This window comes from Nicotiana tabacum, chromosome 6, assembly GCF_000715075.1.
Source record: "Nicotiana tabacum cultivar K326 chromosome 6, ASM71507v2, whole genome shotgun sequence".
Taxonomy (NCBI): Eukaryota; Viridiplantae; Streptophyta; class Magnoliopsida; order Solanales; family Solanaceae; genus Nicotiana; species Nicotiana tabacum.
In genome coordinates, this window is record NC_134085.1 from 189428206 (window position 1) to 189442902 (window position 14697).

The 14697-nt window shown below is 31.2% G+C and overlaps 2 protein-coding genes across 2 annotated transcripts; one reads left to right on the forward strand and one right to left on the reverse strand.

Annotated features, from left to right (window-relative positions):
- The first annotated feature begins 4269 nt into the window (after positions 1-4269).
- LOC107801517 (uncharacterized) lies at positions 4270-6348 on the forward strand. The gene is made up of 3 exons (XM_075256381.1): positions 4270-5454; positions 5805-5975; positions 6172-6348. The coding sequence occupies exons 1-3, from the start codon at positions 4270-4272 to the stop codon at positions 6346-6348; spliced, it is 1533 nt and encodes a 510-aa protein (XP_075112482.1).
- A 741-nt stretch (positions 6349-7089) lies between these two features.
- Positions 7090-8442, reverse strand: LOC107801515 (uncharacterized). Its single transcript, XM_016624854.2, has 4 exons — positions 8286-8442; positions 7764-7862; positions 7507-7674; positions 7090-7427 (listed from the first exon to the last, which is right to left on the reverse strand). The coding sequence occupies exons 1-4, from the start codon at positions 8391-8393 to the stop codon at positions 7293-7295; spliced, it is 510 nt and encodes a 169-aa protein (XP_016480340.1). The 5' UTR covers positions 8394-8442; the 3' UTR covers positions 7090-7292.
- Between the last annotated feature and the right edge of the window lie 6255 nt (positions 8443-14697).

Below are 14697 nucleotides of genomic sequence, written 5' to 3' on the forward strand. Positions count from 1 at the left end.
CCAACTCCGTCAGTTCCATCACTTTCTTTTCCTTTTCTTTCATCATCAGCTCTTTCTGAAGCTTTGACCGCATTGCAACTTCTTCTCTGGCTTTCTCTTCTGCAACATACAAAGCCTCCGAAATTGGTTACTAGTTACTTGGAGAACAAACTAGTTACTAGCTAGGAAACAAAATTGGTTACTTGGTCGCCAAGCTACTTATTTGGTCATTAAATTTTTTTTTGGGTCACTAAGCTATTTTCTTTCTTATAATAGCATGTTTGGCTAGGCTTCTAATCAGCTTATTTTGAGAAGTGTTTTTCTCAAAAGAACTTTTAGAAAAAGTGCTTCTGGTGAGAAACAGTTTCTGTTTGACTAATTAATTTGAAAAATACTTTTGAGCAGTAATTAGTATTTGGCCAAGCTTTTGAAAAATGCTTGTAAGTGTATTTTTCTCAAAAGTGCTTCTCAGAAAAATGTTTTTGAAGAGAAGCTATTCTTTTCTATTTCTCAAATACTACTTCTGCTTCTCCTCAAAAAGTAATTTTTTTCATTTCAAAAGCTTGGCCAAATACCTCAATTTTTGCCCCAAAAAGCACTTTTGTTCCAAAAAAAAGGGAAATTTTCGTTCCTATACCATATAGGAAACTATATCACCAAATATGTTCATAATTTGCATATTACCCGTCATGCTAATAGTATTTCTACAAAATATAGACAATGCATTAAATAAGGAATCATTGCAGCTGTAGACTTCCTTATTTAGGCGCGCTAAAATTGGGAGATTAAATATTCTTCCAGATCTTCCACAATGCAAATCACGCACATTAATCTTCTTCCTCAGTTTCGTTTCAAATTTAGCGTCTCTGCTTTTTCGAAACACCGTATTTCAAACTTTTTTCTGATTTCACAAATCAAAAACGACTAAATCTTCTACAATTCTTCTACATCAAACGCAATTATGTCCAAATTTCAGTAATACAAAACAAAGGAAAAGAGAGCAGCAATTCCACCATTGACAGCCATTAAATATCTTTGAAGCTTTGAATTCAAATTTGAGTTTTCAAAAATTATTTGTTTGGATTGGGTGTTGTTTAAAATAATTGGGAATATGGTTTGGAGTTTATATCTCAATTTTGAGGGGTTTCGGTGAAGATTAGACTTGGTTTTGGCTGAATTTCAGATTAAAACTCGAAGAAGAAGAAGAAGAAGAAGAAGAAGAAGAAGAAGAAGAAGAAGAAGAAGAAGAAGAAGAAGAAGAAGAAGAAGACATGACATACGTTATATTGCAGAAATTGTAGAAATATTGTATTTTGTTGTTTATTTATTTTTCTTTTATTCATTTAACTATTGTATTAAAGTTGAACAACATTGTATAAAAATTATATTTAAGTGGTATTATATAGTAGTTGTATATAACCTAGTAGAAATAATGTACGAAAGTTATAGATAATTTTTAGATAAGTTGTATAATATATAATTAGTTGTATGAAAATTACTTTTACTATGTATAAATCAGATACAAAATATACAAAAGATATATTGTATAAAATTTGTATGTAAGTTTTATATTATTGTAGTTGTATTTCACTGGATGAAAATAATGTGTGAAAGTTGTAGAAAATTGTAGATAAGTTGTATTCCTGTATAACGTAAGATGTTGGCATATCAAGTAACTTTAGTATTCCAGACGAACATGCATGAAAATAAAGATAAATTTTGTTATGAACGGTTTGTAGAAATTTTGTAGATAATTTGTAGAAACATTGAAATTTTCATATTAATTTTTCAAATGATATGCAATTTTATTGTAGAATAAATGTAGAAAACAAGTCATTGTGAGTCTTATTTGACTCATTCTTCACATTCAACATATTCCATAAATTCACGCCTCTTTAAATACAATACAACCATACTTTCTTGAATTTAAAGGTATAACAATATATATAACTTAAAAAACATCTTCTCCTCTGCACAAGTTAGCTCCAAAACAGACGAAGTGGAATAACAAGCTCCCATCAAAACTTTTAACACAATAACGCAAAGCTCAAAAATAAATAAACAACATTCTACAATTTATCTACAATTTCTGCAATATAATGTATGTCATATCGTCTTCTTCTTCTTCTTCTTCTTCTTCTTCTTCTTCTTCTTCTTCTTCTTCTTCGAGTTTCAATCTGAAATTCAGCCAAAACCAAGTCTAACCTTCACCAAAACCCCTCAAAATTGAGATATAAACTCCAAACCATATTCCCAATTATTTACAACAACACCCAATCCAAAAACATACCACCTGACATTTGAATGATTTAATGCCACCGTCTCAGTCACAACTCGTGCAACACGAATTGCTGATGGGGTTCCACCTCTAAACGTATATTTAAATCTTGATGTGTCCCCAGAAATGCAAATCGGAGGTAAAGAATTGTAGTATTATTTGTGTAATTGGATGACATTTTTTCAAGAAAAACACAACCCCTCATTTTTGAACCAGCCTTCCACCACATTTTAACTAATTCTTTCCTAGTAGACTATGCTTTCTCGTTAGATGCAATACCAAATACAATATGTTCAAGATTTGTATCTAATAATAATGTTGAATCATTTTGAAGCGAAACTGACTTGTGGAGTAATTTGGTGTAATTACATTGTGGTGATACGTGGGTGAGGGCGTGGGTTTAGGAGAGAGAAATGTGGGCGTAGGGATATGGAGAAATATACAGTACCATAAATTAAGGAGTGATATAAGGTACAATTAATGTACAGTTAAAATATTTTATGGTATAGAATTGATAATTAGGCATACTAAATGTAATTATATCGTATCTTAAACATTGAGGGTAATATAGTTTCCCTAAATGGCATAGGAATATAAAAATTCCAAAAAAAAAAACTTAGCCAAACAGGCTATAAATAGCATGTTCTCTTTACTCATTTCGAAGACATTGACCAAAGCTGTAATCTTACACAAATATAAGGTGTTACCCCCAATTTTTCTTAAAAAATTTAAATTCCTTATATAATATAATGCAAAAATCCAACAAAAGGAACTCATCTAACTAAGTAAATGTGAGATAATATGAGTTACAGTGTATTATAAAAGCATGAATATTCTTGAAATGTCGACTGATTTTTATACTCTTTCAAAGCTAAATTTTTATTTAATGAGGCAATTTAATATAGGATATAATTATATTATTTAAAATATCACCCAATATTTAGAATTTTTAATTTAACTCATCTAGAATCAATTTGTTGAAATAGAATTCTTTCAGAACTTAAAATCACGTCCGTACTGCAGTAAATTGAACAAATATAAAATGTTACCCCTCTCCAGTCCCCTCCCCATTTTTTATTTCCTGGTAAATTGGCTATTTCTGAAAATTTCGCCAAGTTTCGTAATGATACGTGCGTATTTTACACCGATAGTAAGGTTATTTAAATAGAAGTAATTACATTTTGTGCCAAAAAGTTGAGAGATTAATACGTTCTTACGGAAGCTGGAGAATATGGCAACATCATATTTTTCTTTTAATCAAGATAAGCACACTTGTTTAGTTTAAACAAATATGAACATTTGATATTTATTAAATAAGAAAAAATGCCACTTTAATTCGATCTGCATCAAGAGCTTAAAACAATTCAAAGCCGAATCCCATTTTCTACGGCCGACTTTAAAAAGTTTTGACACCAAAGAAGCTAATTTTCCTTTTAGTTATGGCTTAAGTGAATAATTGATCATATAACTTTTCTCTTTGTATGCCAAAGTTAGAGGCTATAAGTGACAAAGCAATATAAATTATAAACCTAAAAGTAATTAAAATATTTGAATAATAAGTTGGCAAGAAGTATTCCAACCAGATTAATATTTGTATTCCAACGTCAAATCCACATATTTTGAAATGTTTAAAGAAACAAATTTCTCAAAAAAAAAAAGAAAAAAAAAGAAGCTTTTCTTTAAAAATATTTACAGCTCATGGTACCACTTTTTAAAATTTGAAAATTTGCTTCATCTCCGGAAAAGGTAAGGAGTTCTTTTCGAGTCAGCTTTTATATATGGAAAAGTTATATGACTTGTACAGTTTTTTTTTAACTTTGGTAAATAATTAATTTCATGTCTAGAAAACGGAAGTTATAATTTCCATAGTTGTGACCAACTCGAACTAGGAATGGGAGGTTGTAGTTTTGATATAAACCCTTGTGGTTCAGATCATACTGTAAAGCCGGCCCCTTATACAAGCCTGCAATTTCCAAGAACAAAAATTTGAGGTTCAAGTTGTGCTTAAAATTATGGCGGAAATAATAAGTGATGGAGAGGACAGAATATCAGAATTGCCAGTACACATAATTCATGACATCTTACGTCGGATTAATGTTGGTATATACGGAGCAAAAGAAGAAGCTCGAACTTGCGTCTTGTCTAAGACATGGAATTCAATTTGGAGAACGCGACCTAATGTGATCATTCAGTCCATCCACCGCAGTTTCTACAAGAATTTGGAGAATTTCGTTAAATTCGTCGATGATTCCTTACGGACCTATGCCGAGCAAAAATTAAGCATCGAAACACTATGTCTCATGCATCTTGATTGTCCTCAAGAATTGGCTTCTCATGTGGATCGCTGGTTCAACTTGGCACTTAAACTTCATGTCAGATATCTATGTATTGACGCATCTATGTTTGGTTCAACGTACTACAGCATACCTGATTCTGTTTATGCAGTGAATAATACGCTGACGGTATTATCTCTAGCGAATTGCAACATTGAAATAGATAATAGCACCAACAAATTGCAACGATTAATTAGTACATGCCCGTTGATTCGGGATCTAAGGTTAACTGATTGCAAGGGTTTCCAGAATTTCCATGTTACGGCGGGCCTAATAAATTTGGAGAGATTGGAGCTAATTTGGTGTAGAGAACTCATAAAGGTGAAAATAGGCGCTCCAAATCTTAAGAACTTTGTATTTGTTGGTGTGCCATTGCACAAGTACCCCAAGACACGTGAGCCAGAACCGATGCCTTGCACAATTGATATTTTAGATGGTAAGTCTTTAAAATCTCTCTCTTTGGAAGCTACCACAATGACGGACCAAGAGTTTGAATATCAATTATCTAAATTCTCAGCCCTTAAATTTTTGAAACTCAAAGGATGCTATGTAATGAAAAATATGAAAATTGTAAGTGAAAAACTGGAGATATTCGACTTGTCCGATCATAGGGGGAATCTGGAGCAAGTCAACATGGTGGCTCCAAATCTGATTGAGTTCAATTTTTCAAGTGGCAAAACATGCATGCCATTCTCAACTATGGATCCTTCTAGCCTAGAACGAGCCAATATCAATTTTTATGCCAAGTCATGTGATTCTTACGATTTTGGAGATGTGGACACAAGTTTGTATAATAATCTTCTAAACTTCATTCAAAAGTTCAACTATTCTAAGGGCCTAATATTAGTAATTCGTTGCGAGGAGGTAACTTTTTCTTCCTTTATTTTTATTGAACATATTCTCCCTTAATTTGTCCTATTTTAGTTGTCGTTTTTGCTCAAAACACGTCCATTAAAAAATATTAAGCACAAGATATAACTACTAGTGTACTGTATTACACCCTCATTTATTTCTTAGTGGACAGTTCTTCTATTGAAAAAATAGTAATATTGATTTCTTTTGACCTCTCTAATATAAGGGGTTAATTAATTTTTTTGTTGATTTCTCAAAAAGCCACAATTATTTTGGGATACTTTATTTAAGCTAATTAAAATGATACTTTGTTGTTTTGCGACGGAGGGAGTACTATTGGGCTTTTGGGCTTTAATATGCAGGAATTTCTTATTTATGAAGATTCAAGAGAAATTATGATTCCACCGGCGCAAAAACTAGAGCTACTCGTCAAGAATCCTTCAATGCGTCTTCCGTCATTCGTAAATGATATAATGTCATCTCGGCCCAAGATTGCATCTGTAGTGCATGGTATTGACTGCAAAATACCCCAGGTATAAATATAGTACTATGTTATATCTCAAAACGCCAATTTTTAAGTGATTCATTTTTTTATTCTCATGTCATAGTCGCTAAGGCGCACATATAAACATGTACAAACCAAAAATGCTACGTTGGACAAAAGATGTTAAAGCAAATAATTTTGAATCACATTTTCCACTATTCTTACCTATGATTTTGGAATAACAGGTCTTCCATGAGTCAGCAACGACATACACAAAGAAGCAGTACGGAAGGCTAAAAGAAGTCACTAATCACAAAGGCGTAGTAGCTGATGAGAATGGAGAAACATCTACTTTCTGCACTTGGCTGAAATCCACGTCTCTAATTGAGCGGATTACTACTTTTAGTTTTAAATGGGTGTAAACACCTTTCCTCTAGATCTCTAATCTATCTTTTACATAATATTAGTTACATTTTGAGTTGTATATGTGGAATTCTCAAATGAATCCATTGCCCCAATATCTGACCAAATATAGTAGTATATGAGTTTCTACGTGTGCATAGATAGATCTTAGTCCTTTTTGCTCAATATTTATAGCACCTACTGGATCATTCTGTACCGAGATAACAAGTGTTTTAACTTAATCCTGAGTAATACACGTTTCAGTTGGTGCATTTCGTTACAAAAATAGGAAGAAATAATCCAAATATATACTCCTATGTTATCAAGCATTGTTGTCGTCAAATCAAAGCAAAATCATAAACTTGCTAGCTCAAGTCTCTATATTTAATTTGCAGGGCAAGTCTACAAGAACACAACACCTTAGTAGGTGTTTGGACAATATTGGTTAAAGTTGAAAAAAAATTGTATTTGAAAGTTGAAATTGAGTTTGCACATGAATTTGAAAAAAAATGTTAATATATTTAGTGACTAAAAACTATTGTTATATTAGTTGAAATACTTTTTAAATAATAATATCAGCTTCTACTTTTCTATCTCATGTTATTGAAATATTTTCAGGTTTGGATTAACCTAACAATATGCAACTTGGTTAACAACTATTTTTCACATACAGTATAAGATTAATATAAAAATAAATATTGATATTTAATCATAATTAGTAAAAACTATTTATGCAATAGAATACTAAATCATAGTACTAATAATAGAAAAGGTCAACCTAATTTGATTAATTAGAGTGATAAGTTCAACCATTCAAAACAACAAAAGAGAATATATCACCCCATTTATGTGTTGTTCCACTTCAACACATTACCAGCAAGTCTACTAAAACAGCAATAATACTACTATTACAATTATAAAAACAACTAAAATAGTGCTCATTAAAAACTAAAATTACGAAAATCTACTTATCCTTCATCTGCACGAACCTTCCTTCAATCTTTGTCACAGAAGGAATACAGCTACCAAAGTCTTCAGCAGATCCCACAAAATTTCCACTGACAAAGTTAGCCTCAACAAACCGAGGTGGTTTTTCATCCTATGCAAAGGTCACAATTGTTAGAACAAAAATTAGTTGTAGAAAAAACTAAATTAAATTATAGGAGTAAATTAATTACAGTTTCAATCATCCAGCCTCCATTGAAGTTATATTCTTCGGGAACAAGTCCATGACACTCGAACACCATTAGAGGTGCCCAAACCTTCCTTTCAGCGTGTAAAGCTGTAAAAGCAGTGCCAGAACCGGGAATCAACCTCACAAACCCTTCCCGGGAACAAAACTTGCACTGCATTTACATATGTGCAAAGAAAAAAATTATGTTTGTGGCAAACAACTTAAAAATGATAAATAACGTAACTTATTTCTGTTTTCTACCTTCAACTTGAGGTTAAAAATCTTTCCCTTATACTTCACCATCTCTTTCAGATAAGCACACTGCTCCCCAGTCATGTCTCCACAATTCTCACATCTCATCTAAACGTAGATTAGCAAACAAGAGAAAAAAAATGGTAAGACATCTGTTGAATTCTTACCAAGTATAAGAAAAAGGAAGAGATTAAAACAGAAAATAAACCATTAAATATCCGTAGGAAGACAAATAAACAGAGAAAAGAAAAAATGGTAAGACAAGTATTTTCATGTATAAGAAAAATAAATAGATAGAAGAAGAAGTTAAAGCAGAGAAGGAACCACTACTGAATATTCTTAGGAAGAAAAATAGACAGAAGAAAACAAAAATGGTTTCCTCTGCAGAATCCTAGCTATAAGAAAAAGAAATAGCCAGAGGAAGAAGATAAAGAATAGAATAAACCACTAAATATTTTTAGGAAAAAAAATGGTAAGACAAGTATTTTTCTGTGAATAAGAACGGAAAAATAAATAGAGGATAGAGCTTACCTTGAAGAAGTAACCCATGTCGTCATTGTTGACTCCTCCGTTTGGAGCCAAAGATTTGATGTTCTTCATATCTGCAAAAATTTCAAGCTCGAACTTTGTGGATTTCATCTTGCAGATGTTGAAATGAGAGTATTGTTGTGACTATAGGGTCTTATATATAATATATAGGGTATAAAGTGTGTGGGTTGTTTGGGGTTAAAGGGCATTTTTGACTAATGCCTCTGCCAGGGGACTGCGCACAGCCTAGACTAGCAACTGCATTTATTAACAGCAGTGGGCCCCATTATATCTTTTACAACGTTTTACACCCAAATCAAAATCAGGTATTTGCTGGCTCACATCTCTCCTCCTCAATAGTGATATAATAATACTCCATAGATAATGACATTTTAAATTGTGTGACCAATCAAATGAAAATGTTTGTAATATTATTTATTACGTAGGTAACACTTAGTGGCACGAAAAACAAGAATCCGGAACCTAAATAATGTAACGGATATTAAGAATTGAGGAGTAACGGATATTAAGGACTTCCTCTGTTTTATTTCATAGGATGAGATTGGAGATATAATCAAAGTAAGTAGTAATATATTACTTTAAGAATCTTTGTAAAAGAAAATGATCAACGAAGTTGGTTCTTATTTCTATTAGGTGATTTTTTTTGTTGGACAGAGTTACTTGGTATTTGTACTGGCAGGAGGTAGCATGTATCTTATAAAATTTGTCGAGATGTGCGCAAATTGGTCTGGAATCTATAATTATTTTTAAAAAAAATTGTTCTGACTCTTTAAATAACATATATAAGTAGGTATCTTATGAAATTAATCAAGGTGCAAGTTGGTCCGAATATCATTATTATAAGAAATTTTTAAAAGAAAATCGTTCTGACTCTTCAAATAATAATAGTGAATAAACATGTAACAAAACATTCAGTTATGATGTAAATTCACACACAAAGTTATATATGACATTGATGTTCAACAAGCAAAAAAACAGGATTAGTTTTATTCTAAACTTACCTTAAATTGAAATTTTTAATATCTTTGTCATGAATCTACTGGCCCATAATGAAGTTGTGATAGAAGACAAATAAAGACTCCCAACTCATTGCGTTCTACAACATGTTTACCTAAAATTCTTTTCTGTTAAGTAATAAAAGTGTTTATAGCTAATCGTATTTATCATGGAAAAAGTATCTTTTAGCTAGGATAACATAATGCAATTGTCTTTATACACTGTAGTTTTTTAACCGATTAGTAGCAATTTTACACATAGATAAACATCCCACATTTTTCTGCCTTGTTAAGAGAGATAATGAAGGGCGTTTGAAACTGTAATCTGTTGTGAAATAAGAAACTGTAATTAATTTGTGTTGTGTACTTATAGTTTTTACTTAAAACTTGAGCTGATTTTAAGTGTAAATATAATTTTTACATATAAAAGGATAGTCACATGCTTGAAAACGATTTAAAAAAAAAAAAAAGATTAACTTAAATATAAGAGACAAAGACTATTAGAAAATTTGAACTGTGTTTGGACGTGGAAAGAAGTTGCAACTATGTGGCAGAAAACTTTAGAATTAGAGAATTCGAAGTTCGAAAACCTGTTTCTCAACCATCAAGTAAACTCTTTCAAGTTGTAATTGAAAATGACATAATTTGATAAACAAATACTTAATTTGATTTTTTTTGTTTATTTAAAAATATTATGAATGAACAAAGGCATTGAACTATTGCCTTCAACTCTATAATTTAGGATTTGTATGAAAAATGGTTTAGTTCATTTAATTTACAGTGTACAATAGGTCTAATGAATCGTGAAAAAATTCTTTGTATTCCCTCAAATTGTATACATGAAAATTGTGGTTATTTTTAATCTTTTGTAATCTAGTATGAATATGTGGTCATATTAGCATAGATAAGATTAAAAATGATCACATTCGCCAAAAAGTGCAAGTAGCACACATTGAGGGTAAAATGAGAGTGCCGCTTGAGATGATTTGGTCACGTTTTGTGTCGCCTTATAGAGACACTAATCCGTAGGTGTGAAATGGATGAGGTAGACCTAAAATCATATAGAAGCATCTCGAAAGACCAACAAATTATTGGAATCAATACAAATTTAGCTAAAGGTTGTTGTACAAATACAATGGAAGAAATAATATATATATAATTTTGTTTTGGGATGATGATGATATAAGTTGAGTTTAAGAAAAAAAGTGAGGACTCGTATCGACGACTCCAAATTTGTTAGGGAGTGAGGCATAATTATTGTCGTCGAATATCTCTTTAATAATTGCTAATTTTTCATGTGTCAATGGTTTTCCAATACTGTCTTCCTATGTGCTTTACCGCATGAACTTAACACTCTTTAACTTAAACACGCGGATATGGTGCATCGAAATTTTAGACGATTAATAAGTTATTTAAAAGATATTATAAGTAACTTTCATAAATGTGAGATTTATAAATCTAATATATAACGCATCAGGTAAAAGCGATCTTGTAGACTAAATTTTCCTTTACCACGTTATGTTTATGAGTTATGAATGCTTGCATGTATACGTATGCATGGAGCTATTTAATTTTAAGCTATATATCATCAAAAAATTCCATAGTTGATTCACTTCGTTGTTTGTGGTCCCGTACTACTCATATACATATCACAATTCCTATAAGATTTGCAAGTGGACCACCTTTTCATGATATTAATCCTGTAATGTCATGGCATATGGTTTTCTGGGCAGATCTAAATCGACGAATTTATTTTCTTAATAATCAATGTAAATTTAGTGATTTTAAAATGTAATTTAATGACTTTCCCCGAAAGAATCTTGAATTATGGTTGTGTCTTTAACCGCGCGTATAGAATATTTTCTTTTTACCTGTAACCGGAAAATGTGAACACTGGTGTCAGTGACAATGAGTGGGGAGAGTGTATATTTGCAGAGTGAAAAAGAAAATAAGGTGTCATATATAGCCCCACCTGTATTTATTTGGACTCTTTACGACTTTCTTCTTAATTAATATATGGGATTTTAAAGTTCAAAAAAAAAAACAGTAAATATGCCTACACCTACAAAGCTATTACCATAATAACAAGTATAGGAAAAAGAAAGAGAAGTTGTACAATATTTTACACCCGAATTAAGTATTTGTTGGCTGGCATCTCTCCTCCTCGGTACACACTGATAGTGATATTTTATATTTTAAGGCCAGTTAAATATGATCATAAATAATATATATAGATAATGACATATTAAATTGTGTGAGCAATCAAATGTGGTCATATATAATAAAATAATGATCTCTAGCCAAAAATTAAGTTGGCATGGTTCTTGTAATTAAATTCGGTTGGGTATCCAATATTGTGGACTCTGCAAGGCTAATGGAAGAACTGAAAATTGTTTGTGCTTGCACCTGGATAAAAAATTGAAGCTTTATGAAAAGTGAACTTGTACAAAAAAATAAATATATTTCAAGTTGAAGCAGAAAAATGGCATAATCTGATAAACAAACACTTATTTGATTTTTTTTTAAGTTTATATGAAAAAAATATGCATGGTCAAATACCTACGAATTGCCTTCAAATCTATAAATTTAGGATTTCTATGAAAAATTGTTAAGTTGATTTGTAGTATATGGCTATGAAGAATCTTGAAAGAAATTGCTTGTATTTTTTTAAATTGTATACACGTAATATCTCTTTAATCAGAGTAATTTTTCACGCTTTGATGCCTTTTTTTAATGCTGCACTCTTTCTACTTTTTCTAGTAGTATGGTGTGCGCCTATATGCATTTATCACATGAGTTTAATACTTTATATCTTATATATATGGTGATCATTTAATTTAAAAGATACTTTATCGGTAACATTTAATAAAGGCGCCTTTAATAAACATAAAATACGTAATTCTGTAATAAATAAAGCAGGTTATACCTCCCACAACAGATAAAAGACATCTGATAAACTAAATATTTTTTCACATCAATGTATGTAAGTTAAAAATCTTTCCATATTGTGTTTGTAACCGAAGAATGGTTGCATGTCTTTGTATGCATGGAGCTCTTTCTTGGACGTGGAAATCTGAATATTGCATAATTTAAGGTATCACCAATCCCACAATTGATTCACTTTGTTGTTTGTGGTATATATATATATATATATATATATATATATATATATATATATATATATATATATATATATATATCGGGGTTGCCCTTTTTTTATGATCAATCGAGACAAGGGCGTGACAGGCCGAGGTTCGACCCAATGTCATGTTGGTCTGTGGCATGGAGTTTGATTGCCAAGCTCGTAATTCAAGGACCGATCGAGATCGCGGTCAACCAAGATCAAGATCGAGTGGGATAGAGTTCGAGTGAGATCGAGATAGGCTTACCGAACTAAGTAACGGAAAGTCGAAATATCTGAGATCGGGCGAGGATCATGGCAGAGATCTCGGCACGTATCTGTTGTTCAGTTCATACTTTTCAATTATACTTTCATTTGGTTCGAGGGCGATCTACCTCGAAGGTCAACCTGCGCTTTATATTGATTTGCTTTATTTTACAGTTAACTTCTAACGTTAATTCTCATATTTCTCAGTTTGTGCCAAGCGAAAATTACATATCCTTAAAATCACTTACAAATCTTATTGTTATCAAATTTTAAGGGTAAACATATATATTGTGCATTGCGCAATTCCTCTAAGGTTTGCAAGTGGACAACCATTACATATACAATATTAAATTATTGGAAGACTATTGTAGTTTATAAATTCAAATGATTAAACATCAAATATCCAATTGAAGAGGGCTGTGTATTAATATCTACTTAGCATTGAATTCGACTCTGTAATACAAAATTACAAAATAATACTAGTATCTATTAAGAAAACAATACTAATACAAGACTACAAAAATAATAAAATAACAAACCAACCTGTTTATTCATATATAAATATTGGTATAAAATAAAAAAGAAACGAACTAACAAATAACCACAGTGGCTCGGTCCCGGGTCCACTACTACCGTACTCTGCAGTAAAGTGATGTGACTCTATCGGTAGTATTTGAGGAATACACATAATTTTAACAAATCCGATATTGAAATGATGTCCTTTTTGGCACAAAATACGTTTTTACAGTTAAAAAAAAGTTACATTTCTATATAAAAAGCAGTATAATACTGTTTTTATTAAAAAATTAATTTTTTTATAGAAAAACGCATTATAATACTGCGTTTTCCTTAAACGCATTATAATACTGTGTTTTCCTTAAACGCAGTATTATAATGCGTTTCCCTATAATAAAATATAGGGTAATTAATTTTTTATAGGAAAATGCAGTATAGTACTACGTTTAAGGAAACGTAGTATTATACTGCGTTTTCCTATAATAAAATATAGGGTCCCCCTTATTATACTGCGTTTTTCTATAATAAAATATAGGGTCCCCCTTCTTCTTCTTCCCCACGACTTCTGTCTCCATTTTAAAAAAAAATCGCCCACCACTGCTGGTCCCCCCCCCCCCCCCGCGAATTAAAAAAAATTCTTGGGCCCCACCCGTCACACAAAAAGTGAAGAGCGTAAGTCCCGCATACATCTCAAGCCTTGGATTCCTTCTTTCAGAGTCAAAAATTCGATTTGGATCTATTTCAAAAAACTTAAATCGAGGTATTTCGATTTTGTTTATGTCGAAACTCGTAGAGTATGTGCATATTTGTTTTGTTGAATGTGTTTTCACGTTGATTTGTGTTATGTCAGCGTTTAAATTTGTATGTTATTTTTACCCGAATTGAATTATTAGCCTTGGTACAAAAAATCGTTAAAACTTGATAAATAAGTTTTATTGTTCATGAAATTGTTACAAATATCTTTTACTGTTTTATATGTAATTTCGTGAATGTTATGTTCTTTTGTTTGTTGTTTTTATTTAGTTTAGATTATTTATTTGTTTAAAGAATAGTGGCCTTTTAGCGTAGTAAAATATAGAGCTTTTTAGCGTAGTAAAATATAGAGCCTTATAGCGTAGTAAAATATAGAACCTTATAGCGCAGTAAAATATAGAGCATTTTAGCGTTGTAAAATATAGAGCCTTTTATTGTAGTAAAATATAGAGCCTTTTGGCGTAGAGTCTCTGTAGTTTAAGTATGTACTAACTACAAACTCTATCCAATTACAATTTACAAAATTAATTATTTAATTTATAAAAATAAACTTACAAAACTAACAAATTAATATATGTTGTCAAATTAACTCAAATATCGAGCCTGGAACCCATAGATAATTACTCAGTCAAATTAAATAATTAATTATTTAATTTATTAAACTAACAAAATTTTAAACTTATATAAATTGACACACATAATAATTAAGGATAACTTGGTGCTACTGGGTCTCAAATATCGA